The sequence below is a fragment of the Vanellus vanellus genome (genome assembly GCF_965231255.1).
Source record: "Vanellus vanellus genome assembly, chromosome: Z".
NCBI lineage: Eukaryota > Metazoa > Chordata > Aves > Charadriiformes > Charadriidae > Vanellus > Vanellus vanellus.
In genome coordinates, this window is record NC_138908.1 from 59,328,836 (window position 1) to 59,344,332 (window position 15,497).

The 15,497-nt window shown below is 40.2% G+C and overlaps 1 protein-coding gene across 1 annotated transcript in view; it reads right to left on the reverse strand.

The window, feature by feature from the left end:
• Positions 1 to 15,497, reverse strand: part of DOCK8 (dedicator of cytokinesis 8) — a gene marked incomplete at its 5' end in the record, with an annotated part of 96,792 nt that overhangs the window by 13,228 nt on the left and 68,067 nt on the right. The window contains 11 exons of the mRNA XM_082497994.1: positions 163 to 321; positions 1,376 to 1,528; positions 3,379 to 3,513; positions 4,797 to 4,893; positions 7,524 to 7,611; positions 8,207 to 8,342; positions 8,999 to 9,181; positions 9,895 to 10,034; positions 11,631 to 11,800; positions 12,393 to 12,532; positions 15,297 to 15,452. Of these exons, the coding sequence (XP_082354120.1) occupies positions 163 to 321; positions 1,376 to 1,528; positions 3,379 to 3,513; positions 4,797 to 4,893; positions 7,524 to 7,611; positions 8,207 to 8,342; positions 8,999 to 9,181; positions 9,895 to 10,034; positions 11,631 to 11,800; positions 12,393 to 12,532; positions 15,297 to 15,452 (1,557 nt within the window). The remainder of the gene's footprint in view (positions 1 to 162; positions 322 to 1,375; positions 1,529 to 3,378; positions 3,514 to 4,796; positions 4,894 to 7,523; positions 7,612 to 8,206; positions 8,343 to 8,998; positions 9,182 to 9,894; positions 10,035 to 11,630; positions 11,801 to 12,392; positions 12,533 to 15,296; positions 15,453 to 15,497) is intronic.

Here is a 15,497-nt window from a genome sequence, read left to right on the forward strand (position 1 = left end):
GCTTAAGAGTTTATTGTACGGAATTATTTCCTCCACTTCTTCTCTGCTTATTCTTGTGTTAGAAATAAACTCATGCAATAAACCCTGAATCCCTATGTGCTCCAAACACATTCCTATGTGAAAGTTCCTAATAAAAGCCACAGATGTCACAAAAGATTTGACCTGAATGGGAAATGGAGTTGCCTGCATATCCACATCTTCCTCTGCATAGGCTAGGATGGTTCGTAAGGATCGTCGGAGGAATTCCTCATTAAAGTCAGGTGATTTGCCAACCAGAGAGGCTAGTGACATGGTCACCTGCATCTTCACTCTTGCAAAATTCTTTCAGAAAAAAAAAAAACACAAAAACATGAGAGAATGGTGGTGGCACTGCACCATGCATATCAGTTCACATATCTCTATCTAGTGTATAAACCAAACCCACTTTCTCCTGCCCACACTGAGTGCGTTAAATTGACTGCTCATACACGTGGCCTCTGGTGCACTAAACCCAGTCCTGTTTTACCTGGTTAAGCCAAAGTTCCCTAATTCTAACATGTCTGTACTTTGGGGCAAGAATATACCTTGGAATACATAGGGGGATGCACCTCTTTTCCCCCTTTGCACAGGCCAGTGGGTGCGTAGATCAGGCCACCCACAGAGGAGAAGAGGAAGTAGGACTTGGAACACATTCTGGAAACAAGTCTGGGAAGGAAAAGGCCTCTAAGGGCTTCCCGTGGTGATGCACTACACCCTGCTGATCATGGTGACTGAAAGACACATTTTCCGCCTGCAAAGCCAACAGTTTTACATATTTAAGGCTTTTAAAGTAACAACTAGGGAAGAAAATGCTGTCCAAGATCAGATGCTATCCAAAATTCTAATGTATGTCCTTTTGTGCTAGGACATTGTGAACCTACATGCATAACATATGTCTTTTGCTCCATACAGAGCCTAGTCCTGAGACCAAGGGGCCAGTGAAGATTTCCCATTAATACAAGCGTACAGTAGTTCTGCTGAGGTTGTAATTGCATTAGAGTAGTTAGTATAAGTTTAAGTATTTTTGACACAGGAGTGAAAAAAAAACACAAATGTGACAAAATTAAGAGTATTACTTATGAATTGTATAGTCCCTTCTATCAGAGGTCTAATGCTGTTCCATTTGAAGAAGCATTTACAAATGTTGCAGAAAAAGTCACATTTTCTGAAGAAAATAATGAACAATAATTAAAACTACTTTCCTCTTAGCATTTCTTCTGGCTCAAACGTGTGAAACAGCGTAACATATGACTATTTATCTGTAGATGCATTCCATTTGCTATCACAACTTCAGTTTTAGTTTCAACTGATCACAAAACAGGTGGCACAAAACACACTGCTGTTCTCAAAATCTTACACTGGTAGAGCTAAAGCTGTATCTCATGAGGAGATAAAGAGTGGCACAGGCTTGAGTCCGTGTAATATCTATGCTGCTGCTGCAGTGATGCAGAACTCTTTGACATAGGTCAGCACATTGTTCGACCTCCTCTTCAAACAGGAAATCCCCAAACTAAGGGAGATAGAGAAGAAAACACTGATTACTCTTGTTTCTGGCCATTAAAACATCGTTAGCTTAGTGCACAACAATCACAGTATTCAGACAAAGACTAAAATTTGCAAAAACTACATTTTATACTTTTTTTTTTTTATTTGGACTTCTGATTCCTGTGGTGCTGTAGGTTCCATTTTCAAGCTTTTCCAGAGAGAAGAAGGGTCTGAAAATAGTCTTTGTTTTTAGAAAAAGAGTGGCAGAAAGAGAGAGAATAAAAAAAATTCTTAGAGTCCCACGGCTTTAGGAGCTTTTGAAAACATCAGATATTGCAAAATTCTTAGAAGCGTGGAGAGTTGCTATTTTCAGAAGATATAACTGTTGATGAAACATGCAAATACTTCCCTAAACATAAGGAGCAATTACCAGCTTTTTGCATCAGTGCCCTACCCCTTCCCAGCCCTCCAGCATGTTATTCCTCCTACCGTGTGCCACAAAACTTCCATTGCCCGGCTTTCATGCCAGACCCTCCTTTACAGTGTCTCCACAATGCACCTAGCAGACAATAAACCCAGGGGGCAGGATGTCTTTCCTAAGAACTCTCACTGTAGACAGCACAGATGCACCAGTACTGTATATACATACATGGGACTGATACAGGTGTGTGAGCAGAACACAGGATTTCTCATTTGCAGGCCCGTTTCCCAGTTGTCAACCTTTCTTCACTCCATTATCTCACTGTTTTATGTCTAATTTACATTACAAGCCTGCTGGCACAGGGGCCTATCATTTTTATTTGTAAAATAACATCTATATACCTACAGTGTAATAGAAATAACTGGAATGATTGCTTCATAAAATACAGAACTGAGTCAGCTTAAATCAAAGATCTATTTCGATGAGAATAACGATTGCTTCACAAAATTCATTATTGTAATTGGAAGTTAGCTTTCAAAGATGGAGTACAATGAAAACATAATTATGAGTTTCATAACTATTCAGATATCTAGCCTGTAATTAGGTTTTATCAGCCAATCTGCATTTAACAGCAGACAGGCATTAATTGGACAGGAGTATCCTGTTTGTTACTTGTATTTTAGAATAGGTTAGGGGAAAAAAGATTTCATGGATTTTTCCATTGTGGAACTGCTTTTCTTTGTAGGAGAATAAATCTTAAACAGATTTTAGAGAGTCCTCATGAAGCACCTAACCCTTTATGACCCATATTATAAAAATGTTGGGTCAAATTCTGTCCTCATGCACATATTGAAAGATTTTATTTTTATCGGTGATGCAGAAATGAAAGAGAGATTAGGATTTGGCTTGGTTTTGAGGCAGAATGAAGATGAAACCTGTCAACATCTTAAAATCTGCTTAGAGCTCTGGAACCTATCTTAGAAGTAGAAACATAGAAAGATCCCCATGATCTCCAATGAGTTAGCTTTGATTTCTCTGCTGCCCAACTGGTTGGAAACTAGTCCTGATGACATAATAATTTAAATTTGACTTTATGGAATCCATGAAATCCTTGGCATTCAGATTCCTAATTAAAATCAGAATGTATTTGAAACATAATGGGTGGAATGTTTTACCTTTTTATTAGTAAATCTTCTATGTTTAAGACTAGACTGCTAAACCCACAAGATTATTCAGATTCAATTATTCCATCTTGTATAGTCAATGAAATAACCTTACACAGCTGTAGAAGTCCTGTAACATCCCTATAGATATGCATTTGTATTTACATATGCAAAACATATTTAACGAATGCCAAAGAAAAAGTAGTAAGTGAATGCACACAGCTCTGCCCTAGAAATGCTCCTCTAATAACTTGATTAAAGCATGAAAACAGATGTATGTCAAGAGCATACCTTAGCAATGAGTGCTCTAAGTGTAGCAAAGCAATGAGTCAGGTAAGTGGTGCTCTGATCACAGCCAAGAGAATTTACCAGGACCTTCAAAACTCCTCCCAACAGATTATCTCTGCACTCTGCCGCGAAGCTTGCCTACACATGGAGGAGAAAAACAACAGTAACTACACGAGGTAATTCAGCAATGAACTAGCACATGGGAACTGAAGTTCTGCTCTCCTGGCCAGGAGACACATCCAGGAGTTTAGAGATTGCAGTTTATTCATTTGTTAACAACTGCTTCAGAGGAATTTCAAAACACTTGTGTAGTGATCAGGAAGACAGAAGGGGAAATGTCCCAAACATTTCTCAATATCTGCAGAACCTCCAAGGTGTTTTTAAGCTCAGACAGCTTCTGCAGTGAGTCTTGAAGTTCTGCCCACCTTCCGTCCAATCTTTCATGTGCCTTGGATCAGAAGTGATCCTGTGGTGGGCAAGCACCATCCTTCCCCTTGCCCCCTCATGCTCTGATTTCCTGGGCATATAGTCTAAATAGGCATACTGGTATGCTCTGATCAAAACCACAACCCAAACAGTGGGGTGACTAGGTGCTATGAGTGGTGTCATGCAAAAATCATGCCCAGTACTACAAGAGTCTAGTAGCTAAATGCTTTTCTACTAACAGGTTTTCAAGAACGAAGTTTTCTTCTTGCTATCTATGAATATGCATGTTGCCCCAACAGTAGTATTCCCATACCCATAAATTTGGAGTGTATCTTGTAAACTAGGAGACCATGTTCAAGCAGAGTCAATTATCATGGTTCCATTGCTGTCAAAGAACCTGTCAAATTTTGCTGCTTCTGACTCCTAGAAGTTAAGTAAGTTCTGCACATTTACATTGCTCTAGGGAGGCATATCTCTTTTCAGAAGGACTCCATGCAGGTGGAAGACACTTTCCTGCACTGAGCACTCTGTGGGAGTCAAGGTTAAATCCTTTTGTCTCACAGGATCATACATGCAAGTGTGACCAAAGGCCACCCAACAGTCCAGTTCCAAATTACTAATATCTTCAGATACATTCCTAGCATAAATGGAGATTTCTCTTCCCTCATCCTCTGCAAACGCCCAGATCATAGCAAGACAGTAGAAATGGCTTTCAACAACATCTACAGGAAGCAAGGTGGTAGAATTCCTTTTCATTCATAGTTGTGCAATGCCCTACAGTGCCCTTGTGGCAACAGCGTAAGGCAGGCAGCAATTTCATCTTTGGATTCATTCTCCTTCATCTTTTTTTTCCCTTCAAGCCTATGCAAGTTTACAGAAGATCTTTAACTAAAACATTTTGCACTGCCTAAGAAACAAAAGGAGAAATGAATCTTGCTTCCAATGGCTTCTGAGGGAGCAGGGCTTGGTACCAAGCCAGCTCTGCCATTTCCCACCTGGATGATGTTCTCTTGCATATCAAGAATGATCAGGTTAGCTTCGGTTGCCAGGTTTCCACTGATCAGAGCTTCTTGATCTAGCTCAGCTTTTGTCCTGCAAAAAGGAGTTCTAATTAAAGCATGCAGAGAGTCCCCCAAGAGTTAGATGGTCTGCTGTTTAAACAAAGCCAAAATACAAATGATACCATTCTGAATCATCCTATAAGAGCAAACAATGAAAACAGTGTTCAGTGGTGGTTCTTAAGAAGTACCCAGGCAAATGAGGAGAGCTGTTATCATCAGAAGTGCCAAAGGGGACACCTGAAAACTAGGCCTCTGGGTAGTTCAAATAGATGCTTCTGCTTCCTTAACAGCAATCTGTGTAAAGGCTACTCTGCCCTGAATATCATGCTCAATTTTTCAATAAGCCATGCAGTAATTTCTGAATGCATTGCCCGTATCAGGACACCAAAACTCAAAATGGTATAAAAGGCGACTGATCTGACACTTCGAGAAAAAAAGTAAAAATAGCAGGCTTGGGCAAAGGGGAAATTGCTTCAATGCCATAGCAGCAGTGTTAAATGTAGGCAATTTAAAATGTTAATTTTGAGACAGTTGACAACAAAAGACAGCATGTCCAACAGCTGTTGGGATCAATGCAGTAGTGCCCCAAGCTACTTAAGAGAGGACTGAAACATGTACAAAAGACAGAAGGTGGTGGTAAGGTGATGCATGATGCCCTTTTAGTTGAGACCGAAGGACAAGGTCTGGAACACAGCTCCTCTGCAGCTGAATGCTCTAAGCATAGGTGCAGCTCCCAACAACAGTGTATTTTCAGAGATCCCTTCTATGCCAGAAACACAAAGAAGAGGCTTTGTTCTTTTTCCTAAACTGCTCGGAAAGGAGCTGTTTCATGGCCAGAAGCTGTTCTCTGGCGCTTGAGATTAGAGCTGCTTTGACTTGGGCTAAAGTTCCTAAGGTGCATTTCTGTGGCTGGAGCAACACCCTTACAATCACACTTCTGAGTGACTCCAAAATCTGTGGCTTATCTGCTATGTTCACTCACCTCTTCTGCCCAGTGGAATCTTGCCCAAAAAGAAAACCAGAAAAGTAAAGAGCCATCCTTTAGGCCCAGATAATTCTGGGGAGGACTAGGAAAGGAAGTCAGGGCAGTTGTATGGTTATTAATTAAATGACTCAAAGCAATGAAGAACAGAAGAGTCTGCCAAAAGGGTGATGCTATAATCAAGCCAGGGATCACTAAATATGAGTAAGAACTGAACAAATTAAGCAACAGCATAGCTGTTTGAACCATTTCCAGCAATCAGCCTTGCACATTAACCATGCTGACTGGATTCTCTCTGACCCCACACTTAGTTTATAACTGTACCTACAAGCCCAATCCCAAAGCACGCTGGACTCAAGGAGAAGCAGGCTGAGTGAGGCTAAGTGGCAACCTGTGCAAACCTGCTGTGCCATGTGCTACCTGCAAACACCTTACTTATGGGAAATATACACTAAAGGGATCCACAAAGAACGAGAGCAAAGATCTCACATATGACAGTGATGAAAGCTGGGTAAAACAGAAAGGCTTGGACAGCATGCAGAGTTTTACTTAGGTAACCAGAACTTTTATTTTCAGTGGTTCAACTGAACTACTGTAAAGAGATATTGTAGAGCTGCTGCTTGAGGACTGTTTTATTTTCATTTCAATGAAACTGGCTGGGAGAAAGCAAGCTACTTCCAGGGCAAAATAAGAATATCCACACTGGATCTGCACCTCTTCCAATCTAGCACAGAAAGTGGGAAGATTCTTTTTTTAAAGTTTGGATAAATTCCAAATAAACAATTCTGTGTTAAAAAATATATGCAATAACCATGGATGAGTGCTAGCCTACTGTAATGTAGTTGCCACATAGCACAAACTATTGTTCTCAATTCACATTCACAAATTCACATGGGAGTTCACAGCAGCTGGACTGGTGAGAGACCACAGTCTCTAGCTGACACACGGTGGCCTGTTCAGATAGTTGAAATTCAAGTGTTATCTACGGACAAATGACACATCTCCTTTAGGGAAAAGCAAAAAGTTCCCTGCTTACAGAAACTTAGAATGTACCATACAAAAATGCTGTTAGTGACACAAATTATTCCTGAAAATACAGTTTTCTGTAAATCTAGACTCTGACTTGTCTACTACCATATAGTGCTGATAAGGTGAAATGTACTGAGACATCACAACTTAAAACCTGTAACAAGAAAAATATTCACTACCGAATCATCTTCCCCTACTCCTGCCAATAACTCATCTCAATTTTAACATATTACAAGCATAGTCAAAACCAGCTCAACTGATTTAATGTGGCAAAACTTATACCACGGTACTGTATACAGTGAGGAGCCACAGCAACACCAAAATAAATGTTGCAACAAGCCTCTGTGGCGTATTTGATACAACTTGTATCAATAACTAGTGTTTACCACGTTGCTAATCAGAAGGAAAAAAACGTGTAGATAACTATTTAAACTTCTCATTCAAGTATTTGTGATCTCTTTGTTGTGTCATAGCAACATTTGAATACTTCTGCTACATAAACATTTTCTATTTCTTTCTCTTTGACAGAAGAGGGAAAGGATTGCAACTGCTGATTTTGTAATAAAACATCTTAGGAGCAAGAACAAAACACAAAAAACCCAAACAGCTTGATTCTAATAAAAGCAATATCTATTTATTAAAAGACTTACTTATCTTGTCTCTCATTTGCCTGCCGCCAGTGAGTCTGCTCCTTTCTCCAGCGCAGGTTTTCATTTAGCCCTGCTGATCTGTCATTCCCTGAAAGTGCAATATATATCAGTGAGATTAAAGCAAAAGGAGACACCTGAAGTCTGATAGCTCACTGAAAGAAGGAGATACATGTCTGTAGCAGTTTGTCAGAACTAAAACCATTCAACTTCACAGCCTCAGGGCTCTAGTAAAAGGACAGGACCCTGTATTCTTTTTCATCTAGGATTTTTAGAACACTAGCTTGTTTACAGATGTCTTCAAAGACCTAAACACAAGTTATTCCATTTATTAAATGAAACAACATCTTTTGCTATGAACAATTTGTTCTTACTGATAGTTTTGACACCATGTTTTGGCTCTTGATTAGACGCTAACACAATTTCTCAGAATGTCTTAAGACTTCTTCGTTGGCCTCATATTCTTCACCTGAGAAGAGCTCAGTCCTAGCTACACCTTGGACAGTTGAAAGCTAATGATATTTTTGTCCACAGCAAAACCAAGAAAGGTCTGCAAGGGAAAAGACTGCGGGTGAAAAATACAAGAATGAAAGTGGGGAGCGTACATAAACCCCAACAAATTCATTTATGTCTACAACCTCTTGAGATCCTCTCAAAAGACGTGGGGGGATAGAGGTATGAAGTACCAGCTGGTATTCTGCAGCGCTTCATCATTTCTCCTCTGGCTCCTTCACCTCTCAGTAAAGCCTCTTCTAATCGGGCCTTAACATCTCGTGACTTCTGGAGTGCTTGGGTGCTAACTTTATCTGAGCTTTGTTTGCCCTGAAAGTAAAGTCAAAGCAATCATCAACACAAATTCCTCCATCTTTGGACATGAATCCAAATTACATCTCCAGAACCAGACACAACAGGAGATACCTGTAGAGGGGGCAAAAAGCAATGAATATGATTGAATAACATATAAAGGCTAATTAAATTTTACAGGTGAGGAAAGAGGTAGTATATACACTGCTAATAAACAGAAATGTGTATCTGACTGCTACAGAGAGAGAAGGATATTTGATCCATTTCAGACAGACCCTGTCAGAGAGGGGAGTCCTGACATCCAGTCCCAGCCCTTAAATAAAGGGTCATCTACCACAACCTTGCTTTGAAATGGGTAGAGTATAAGAAGAACAGCTCCAAGAGGTGTCAATATATTGCCCAGCAAAAAAAAAAAGCCCTCAAATCCCCAGGAAAAGGAAAATAATAAAACAATTTAAGCCAGCTTCATAGGTCTTCCTCAAAGTTTTTGGCTGCATTTTGCTTGAAGGTTAGTGTTAGTCATTTTATCTGAATTAATTTGTCTGTTCGTAGCATAGATCAGACAAGAGCTAATTTAACAATTGTCAATAACAAATTCCCCTGGACAGCCAGAAGGTAAGGTTAAAAAAAAGAAATCAAAACAAGACAATAAAATCAGGCCATGTTTCACTTACCTTGTACTCAAAGCATGAGACACAAATGAAGAGGAGGTCTAAAATCCTGTTCAACTGCATGGATGGAAGGTCTGCAATCCATTTCTGTATTAGATTCTGATCAGCATTTTTCATGATCCAGAGAAAACAGATCAAAAGGTTGCGAGTCGTATCAGGACCTAATGTGGCACTCTGTCTGTAGGGCTAGAAGCAGATAAAGCAAATGTCAGTTGAAAGAAGAAAAAGAAGAGGGAGATCATTCAGGTGAAATAATGTTATTTGAATTTCAGTGAAATCAAATCTCAGGACTGAACTTCAGTAAGTTTAACCCGTTCCAGGTTATACTGATTGTGTTTTTTGTATGTATGTGTGTGACAGGACCAGTTGTACGCATGTGAAAGTCAGAAAGAAGCCCAAGACCATTGTTTGCTAGATGCTTGTATCTTAATTTCCTTAGAATAATGTAGAAAAAGATTCTATAACTGTTTGGTCCCCTCTTGCCACACAGTTGTGTCAGCAAAATTGTATAGAAAATAAAAACAACAATTAAGAAAGAGACAGAGAGAGAAAAAGAAGGAACTTGAGTCCTAGATCCATGGATTCAGGTGAGACTGGGACGGGGAGGAAGTGCGGGAGTCATAGTGGTATTTACTGATCTGGAAATGAGTCTAGGTTGGGTGCGGAAATGGAAATAGGCATGTGGGAGAAAAAGTTGAACTATTTAAAGTAAAAAAGTAATGAAATGACTAGAAGAGAAGAAGAGGAAATTACAGGAGGAATATGAGGCATTCTTTGGGGCTGGAGGAAACAAGAACGCAGTTTCTCATGACTGTAGTTATTAGTCGGAAGAAAGGCTAAAAGGAGAAAACAAAGAGGAAAACATACAAGAAAGGGGATTTGCAGAGCACTGGACATACCAGGGACACCAGAGATATTCCAGAGCTCCTGAGGTTGAACTGATTCCCTGCAATGGCAAGGGCCACATTTTGATTGATTGCACCTGCAGAGTCTTGTTCTTCTTCTGGGTTTCCTGTGCGTCCCTTTCCGCTACGGGCATCTGAAACTAGATTTGAGATATCCCATTTGAACTTCAGGAGCAATCCAGTTGTTGACGCTCACATATCACAGCCTTCCATCCGACGGTAACCTATCAAAACAATTGGCACCTCCATCCCTGAGACTGTTGGTCTGGGTGATGTACCAAGTAGTGAAAGAGATGCAAGACAGATTGTGGCCATCTGCAAAGGCTGCCAAATTTTTCAAATAAACACAGGGAAAAGAGATGTGTCCAATAAGCTCCAGGTGTTCAGAGAAGCTAAATTAAAAGCAACGGCAGTAGCAAATGTGAGGTTGTCTCCGAAGTTCAAAGCTAAGCCAGTGCTTCATAAGACTTGGAACCATCCAGTTCCAGTCCATTTCAAGCAAGAGGGTCAACGCAAAAGCCATACACGGGTTTGGTGGTACCTAAGTCTGCTAACAGCTGACAGAGCCAGTATTGCCTGCTGGCTAAAGACCGAGTTTAATTTCAGGCATCTAGCTGCTTCTATCCCTGATATTTCTTGACATTCACCTAAGTTTTGAAAAAATCACCTCTGATTCTGAGCGTCCATTTAGTGTTTTGCAAGCCATGTTTTCCAGAGAAGCTGAGTGACCAGCAAGTCCCAGTGTGTTCAGAATGAGGTCAACAGCCTCTTGTGACAGACCCTCAAAAAGACAGACACTCAAAACCCTAGCCATACTGTTGCACCTGGGCTTCCTCATAATGTCTCCTTTTCATCTGTGATACAAGGATAATACTTAGATTAGAAGAAGGGGGTCAGATCTGCTTAGCCAATGTATAGTAAATGTTTTCATCCTATTAGAGTGCAAGTGCTAAATAATGCTTTCATAGTATGAAGTTTTTTGTCCAGATATCTAAATGCAAAATATTTTCAGTACCAGTGACAAAAGTATATTCTTCAAAGATCACACCTTTTTTTCTTTATAGCCTTTATTTATGGAAGTGAAATGTAGTTTTTCAAGGAGCAGAGACCTACTTTCTTGCAAAAATATGTGAAATAGCTACTTTCAGCAATATTATATGAACACACAAGTTGCAAAATGCAAGGAAACAGTTCAGATATAATGTTTTAAAAGGCTTGATAATGTAGAGCAAAGTTTATAGTTGTTACAGATGATAAAAATAGATTTCTTGTGTGATGATTACATTTGCCCAACCTTAATTTTGGTATCATGTTAATAGCACTACAGAGCAATAGAAAAAATAGAAAGAAAACAATCCAATTTCTTTAATTGTGATGTAACACGATGTCAGTATCACTCTTGTTGTCTTCCCTACTGTCTGTTAAACCTATCTATATCTCTATATTTCTGGCAGATCTTGCAGGCTTTATTTGTGGGATCATAATATCTACACTAAGAGATAGGCAGGAGTACTTACAGTTACATCTCTGGTCTATCACTTGCTCATGAACTGAGGACACTGAAGTTTTTCCTGTCTTTAAAAATTGAATTGACTTCTAAGTAAAGAAATATTCAACCTTACTAGACTGTGGGGAGTTTCTGCACTTAGTGTGATCTCTTTTATGTTTGATAGATTGTTTACAAAAGTTACTCTAAGAAGCTGAATAATACAAAGTGGAAAAGGTCTTACTTGTAAAATCATGGAGTTGCGGCAGTGAATCCAAAATTATACCAACCAAAGGGAGATAGAGAGCTGCAATTTTAATCTTCACCTCTTTTTTGGAGCAACGTGGGTCTAGGTCATGAGAACTCAGCAGACTAAGGATAGCGCTGACAGCTTTTCTTTGCACCTTGCTAATCCTGTTAACACAAAGCCCATCCACAAGCTCCATTAATGGGTCATGCACAAATTATTTATAAATCAAATTTAAGAAACAGAGTGGAGGTGAAAGAAACAAATGAATACACCAATATTCCTCAGATAACCTCTTCCATTCTGAGCAGAGACTTACGTTCCCTGCAAAAGATAGCTATCTTACATCCCCAAGCCACTTCACCACAATCAGAGAGCGCTCAAGTCTTTCAAACTTTCCATAAAAATTCAATATGGTGAAGAGAAGTGCTTAAGAAAAGCACCAGACTCTGGCCAAAGTTTAGCGAAACTCTTGAGCTCAGACAAAGGCAGAGGTGTTTTAGAGACAAGAGCAACTGAAATTTTAAATTGTGTTCTCAACTGATGTGTTTAGTCTATGCTACCAAACAAATACTATATTTTTATTCACTAGGACCAACATACTGCAGATAAAATAATGACTGAGTCATTGCTATCTTACAAAGTGACTCACTGAAGAGAGTGGGCAAAACAGGACTGCCCTGGAATCAAACTACAGCCTTGCCAAGAGTAATAGTGTGACTTGATCCCATTCTAAAATCTGCAAATTGGGATACCCACCCATCACAGTCTGCATCCAGCGCTGCTGCTAATTCAGTGAAAAGTAAGCCGGTCAGAAAGTGCTGCTGACGGTATTCAGCTGAGAGGTCAAACATACCAGCGATTTTCTGGTCCTGGAAACTAGAGCAGGAGCTAGAGTTCTGCAGAAGCATATTAGAAGTGTTAAAGAATGATCACTGAAATCAAAGCTTCTTAACATGGTTGTACTCACATGCCATGTAGCTAATGGACAATCTCTACCAGAGCAAAAGCATAGACTTTGAAAGAAGGTTGGACATTTTGGAGGAAAACATCTGAGCGTGAAATAAAAAGCATCTAGTTTCAAATGAGTTGCTTGCTAGGAGGCAATCTCATCCTTTCCATTCTGTGTGAGCAACTCATTTGACATTTTTTGAGGTGTAAAATTCCTACTCTGTATTCATTAGTTTGGACAGGACACAAAGCCAGAATTTCCTCCATGTTTACAACTCTTTACATTGTTCTTACTGTTGCAGAGCAGCCATCGGGCATCGTACAGCAAGAGGCTGTCCCTACATTAAGAGGGACCTTGGTGTCAGAAGCTCTACACTGTGCTTTCTTCAGCATCCGTGATGTCTAGCAGGGAAGTAAGGTCAGGGAAGATGTGTGAACAGTGTTTCCTTTCACCCTGGAAATCCTTGGCTGAGCTTGCTGGCAGCTGGCATAATTTAGAGCTGCCTTCAAACTGCGGTAATTTATAGCTATGACTGATATACAGCCAGCCCAGGAATGGAAAGTTGCTGCTATATATGTGTTGTGAACTTCTTAGCTTCTCCACTCTCTGCCTGTGCCACAGGTCACTGGAATGTTTTTGTCCCCTGATCGGGTGAGCATAAGTCTTAGACTCTACACCACAGTGCAGGTACTGGGGCTTATGAGTCCAAACTTTGCTTTTAATTTATATTCTTCAATATTCTTTCCCAATATTTCTGTCAGTCACGTGTGAATAGTGCCAGAAAACAAACACATGAAGTAGCAGTATACCACACTGTGGCAGCTGTCTTCTGGCAAACTGAGTCAAATGAAACTCATGTCTCTGAATAGGCCTGTATTTGGGATCCACATACTTACACCCACTCCCATTTCCACCTCAAGCAGACAGGCATTGGCTGTACTATGTTTGTGTGGAATAATGTGGAAGTGTAGAGCACTCAGTTAAGTGAATTTGGCTTCTCTCCAAGAATTCCAAAAGATTTATTCACAAGGCCACATTTCTTACTGAAAATCTAACTCTACCTGGGCAGCACTCCTGAAGACAGATCAGAATTACTGCAAGGGTGGTCAGCTAACATATCATTAATAAATCATCCAAGGGCCGCAAAAGCCTTATTGATTTGTGCAGGTTGCACTTCATAGGTTACTCCTAAAGGAGAAAAAAAGTTGATAATGTTGCTTGAAGGAAAGAATGATTAAACTGGTGTCTGCCCAGCTCTGACTTGCTAGAACTAGTTGCAAGAGCTACGCTGGCTGTTTTTTTCCCCCATAAGCAGAAGAGTTCCATTTCTAGTTCTTTGGCATCCAGCATTAGCGTTAAGCAAAACTATTGGGAAATCCTGACTCTAAGACTTTCATGCTTTGCTTTTAAGCCCAGGAAGAACTTCAAGAAAATATTATTTACTGCTATTAACCTGTCAGAACCCTGAAAGTACAAGATGTAGCACATCTTAGCATCCAACCAATTCTTTGGCAATGATACTTTAAAAAGAAACCGTGAATTTTAACTGCTCTGTTACTTAGAGTGGTTTTGTACCTTCCACCATTCTTAGCTTCAATTCCATTCCCTTGCACTCAAGGGCTGTGGGGCATTATGAGGCATTGCACTGAAACGCTTCATCCCAGTCCTGACCTCTGCAAGACCACTGAGGTAGAAAACAGGCAGGCTAGCACTCCTTTTTAGGGGGTCTGCCCCATGGAAAAGGCAATGTAGAGGAGAAAAGCACAAGACCGGAAAAGTAGCATGTGGCATGCCAGACAACAATTTCTTCATTGAATATGTTTGTGAACTTCATGTCCAGGATGTGGATGGGAGGTCTTGACAATCAGAAAGTCTACAGCTGTGTCAGTATCAGGCCAAGTCTGGAAAAATGTGCATGTACTGGGAATGACATCCTGGGAGAAATGACAAGTGATGAGGAGGGGCATTCACAAAAAAATGTGTGGAGAGCTGTGCTCACGATACCTGGGTGTTTCCACACAGAAAAATCATTAAGTTTAAATAAAAGGGTAGTTCAAACACTGCCTAGAAAACTCAGAGAAATCATTGGTAAAGTCATACCATCATCTGTACCACTAGGCTGGGGAGCAACCCAGAACAAAGAATGCTGCTACTTGGAAAAAAAAGCATGATAATCCTGCTAATCCTGAACAACACTAAGGCTCAATACAAATTCACGATTCCAGGATATTGAAACCTGCAGTGTGTTATTCACTAAATTACATAGTGGTAGCACCCACATCCATGTGGAGAACAAAAAATTTACCTGGAAGGCAAGCACACAGAAAGTTTGCTGTGCACTGCTGCATGCCATAATTCTCCAAAAAAGATATTGAAATATGTATTTGTGGGTGTGTGTATATGGGATATAGGTGTGCCTGTAAATTAGCCTTCAGAGCCATGTTACCTTTAGGTATTGTACCTTAACAATCATTTTCTGTTTGCATATTTCTGGAGGGACACATATCTTTGTCATGTTAAGTTTTAACTTGTGTAGATGCAGTTTTGCAGTAGTACTCCCTTAGTCTTTATTCTTCTGCCCCGTTTCTTTCAAGAGGGAAGCTGTTCTCCCTGATCCAACAGTGGCTAATTCTAACCTAGAGCAACATAAGTCCTTCTCTACATGTGTGCTTCATGTGGCATTCATGCAATACCTTTTAATGGATGCTCACCTGGGAGGATAAGGAAGGGGAGGGGGATGCTGGAGCAGATGTGGAGGTCATGAAGAAGAGGTTCAGATTAAGGTAATTCTCATGGCTGCAGAGAATCCTCAGGAACTCCAGTCTCATGGAAATCAGGGTGGAGAGTGAATTCAGCTTGTTTGAGAGCTAGAAAAGCAAACCAAAAAAGTGTCATGGGATGGGTGTGCACTA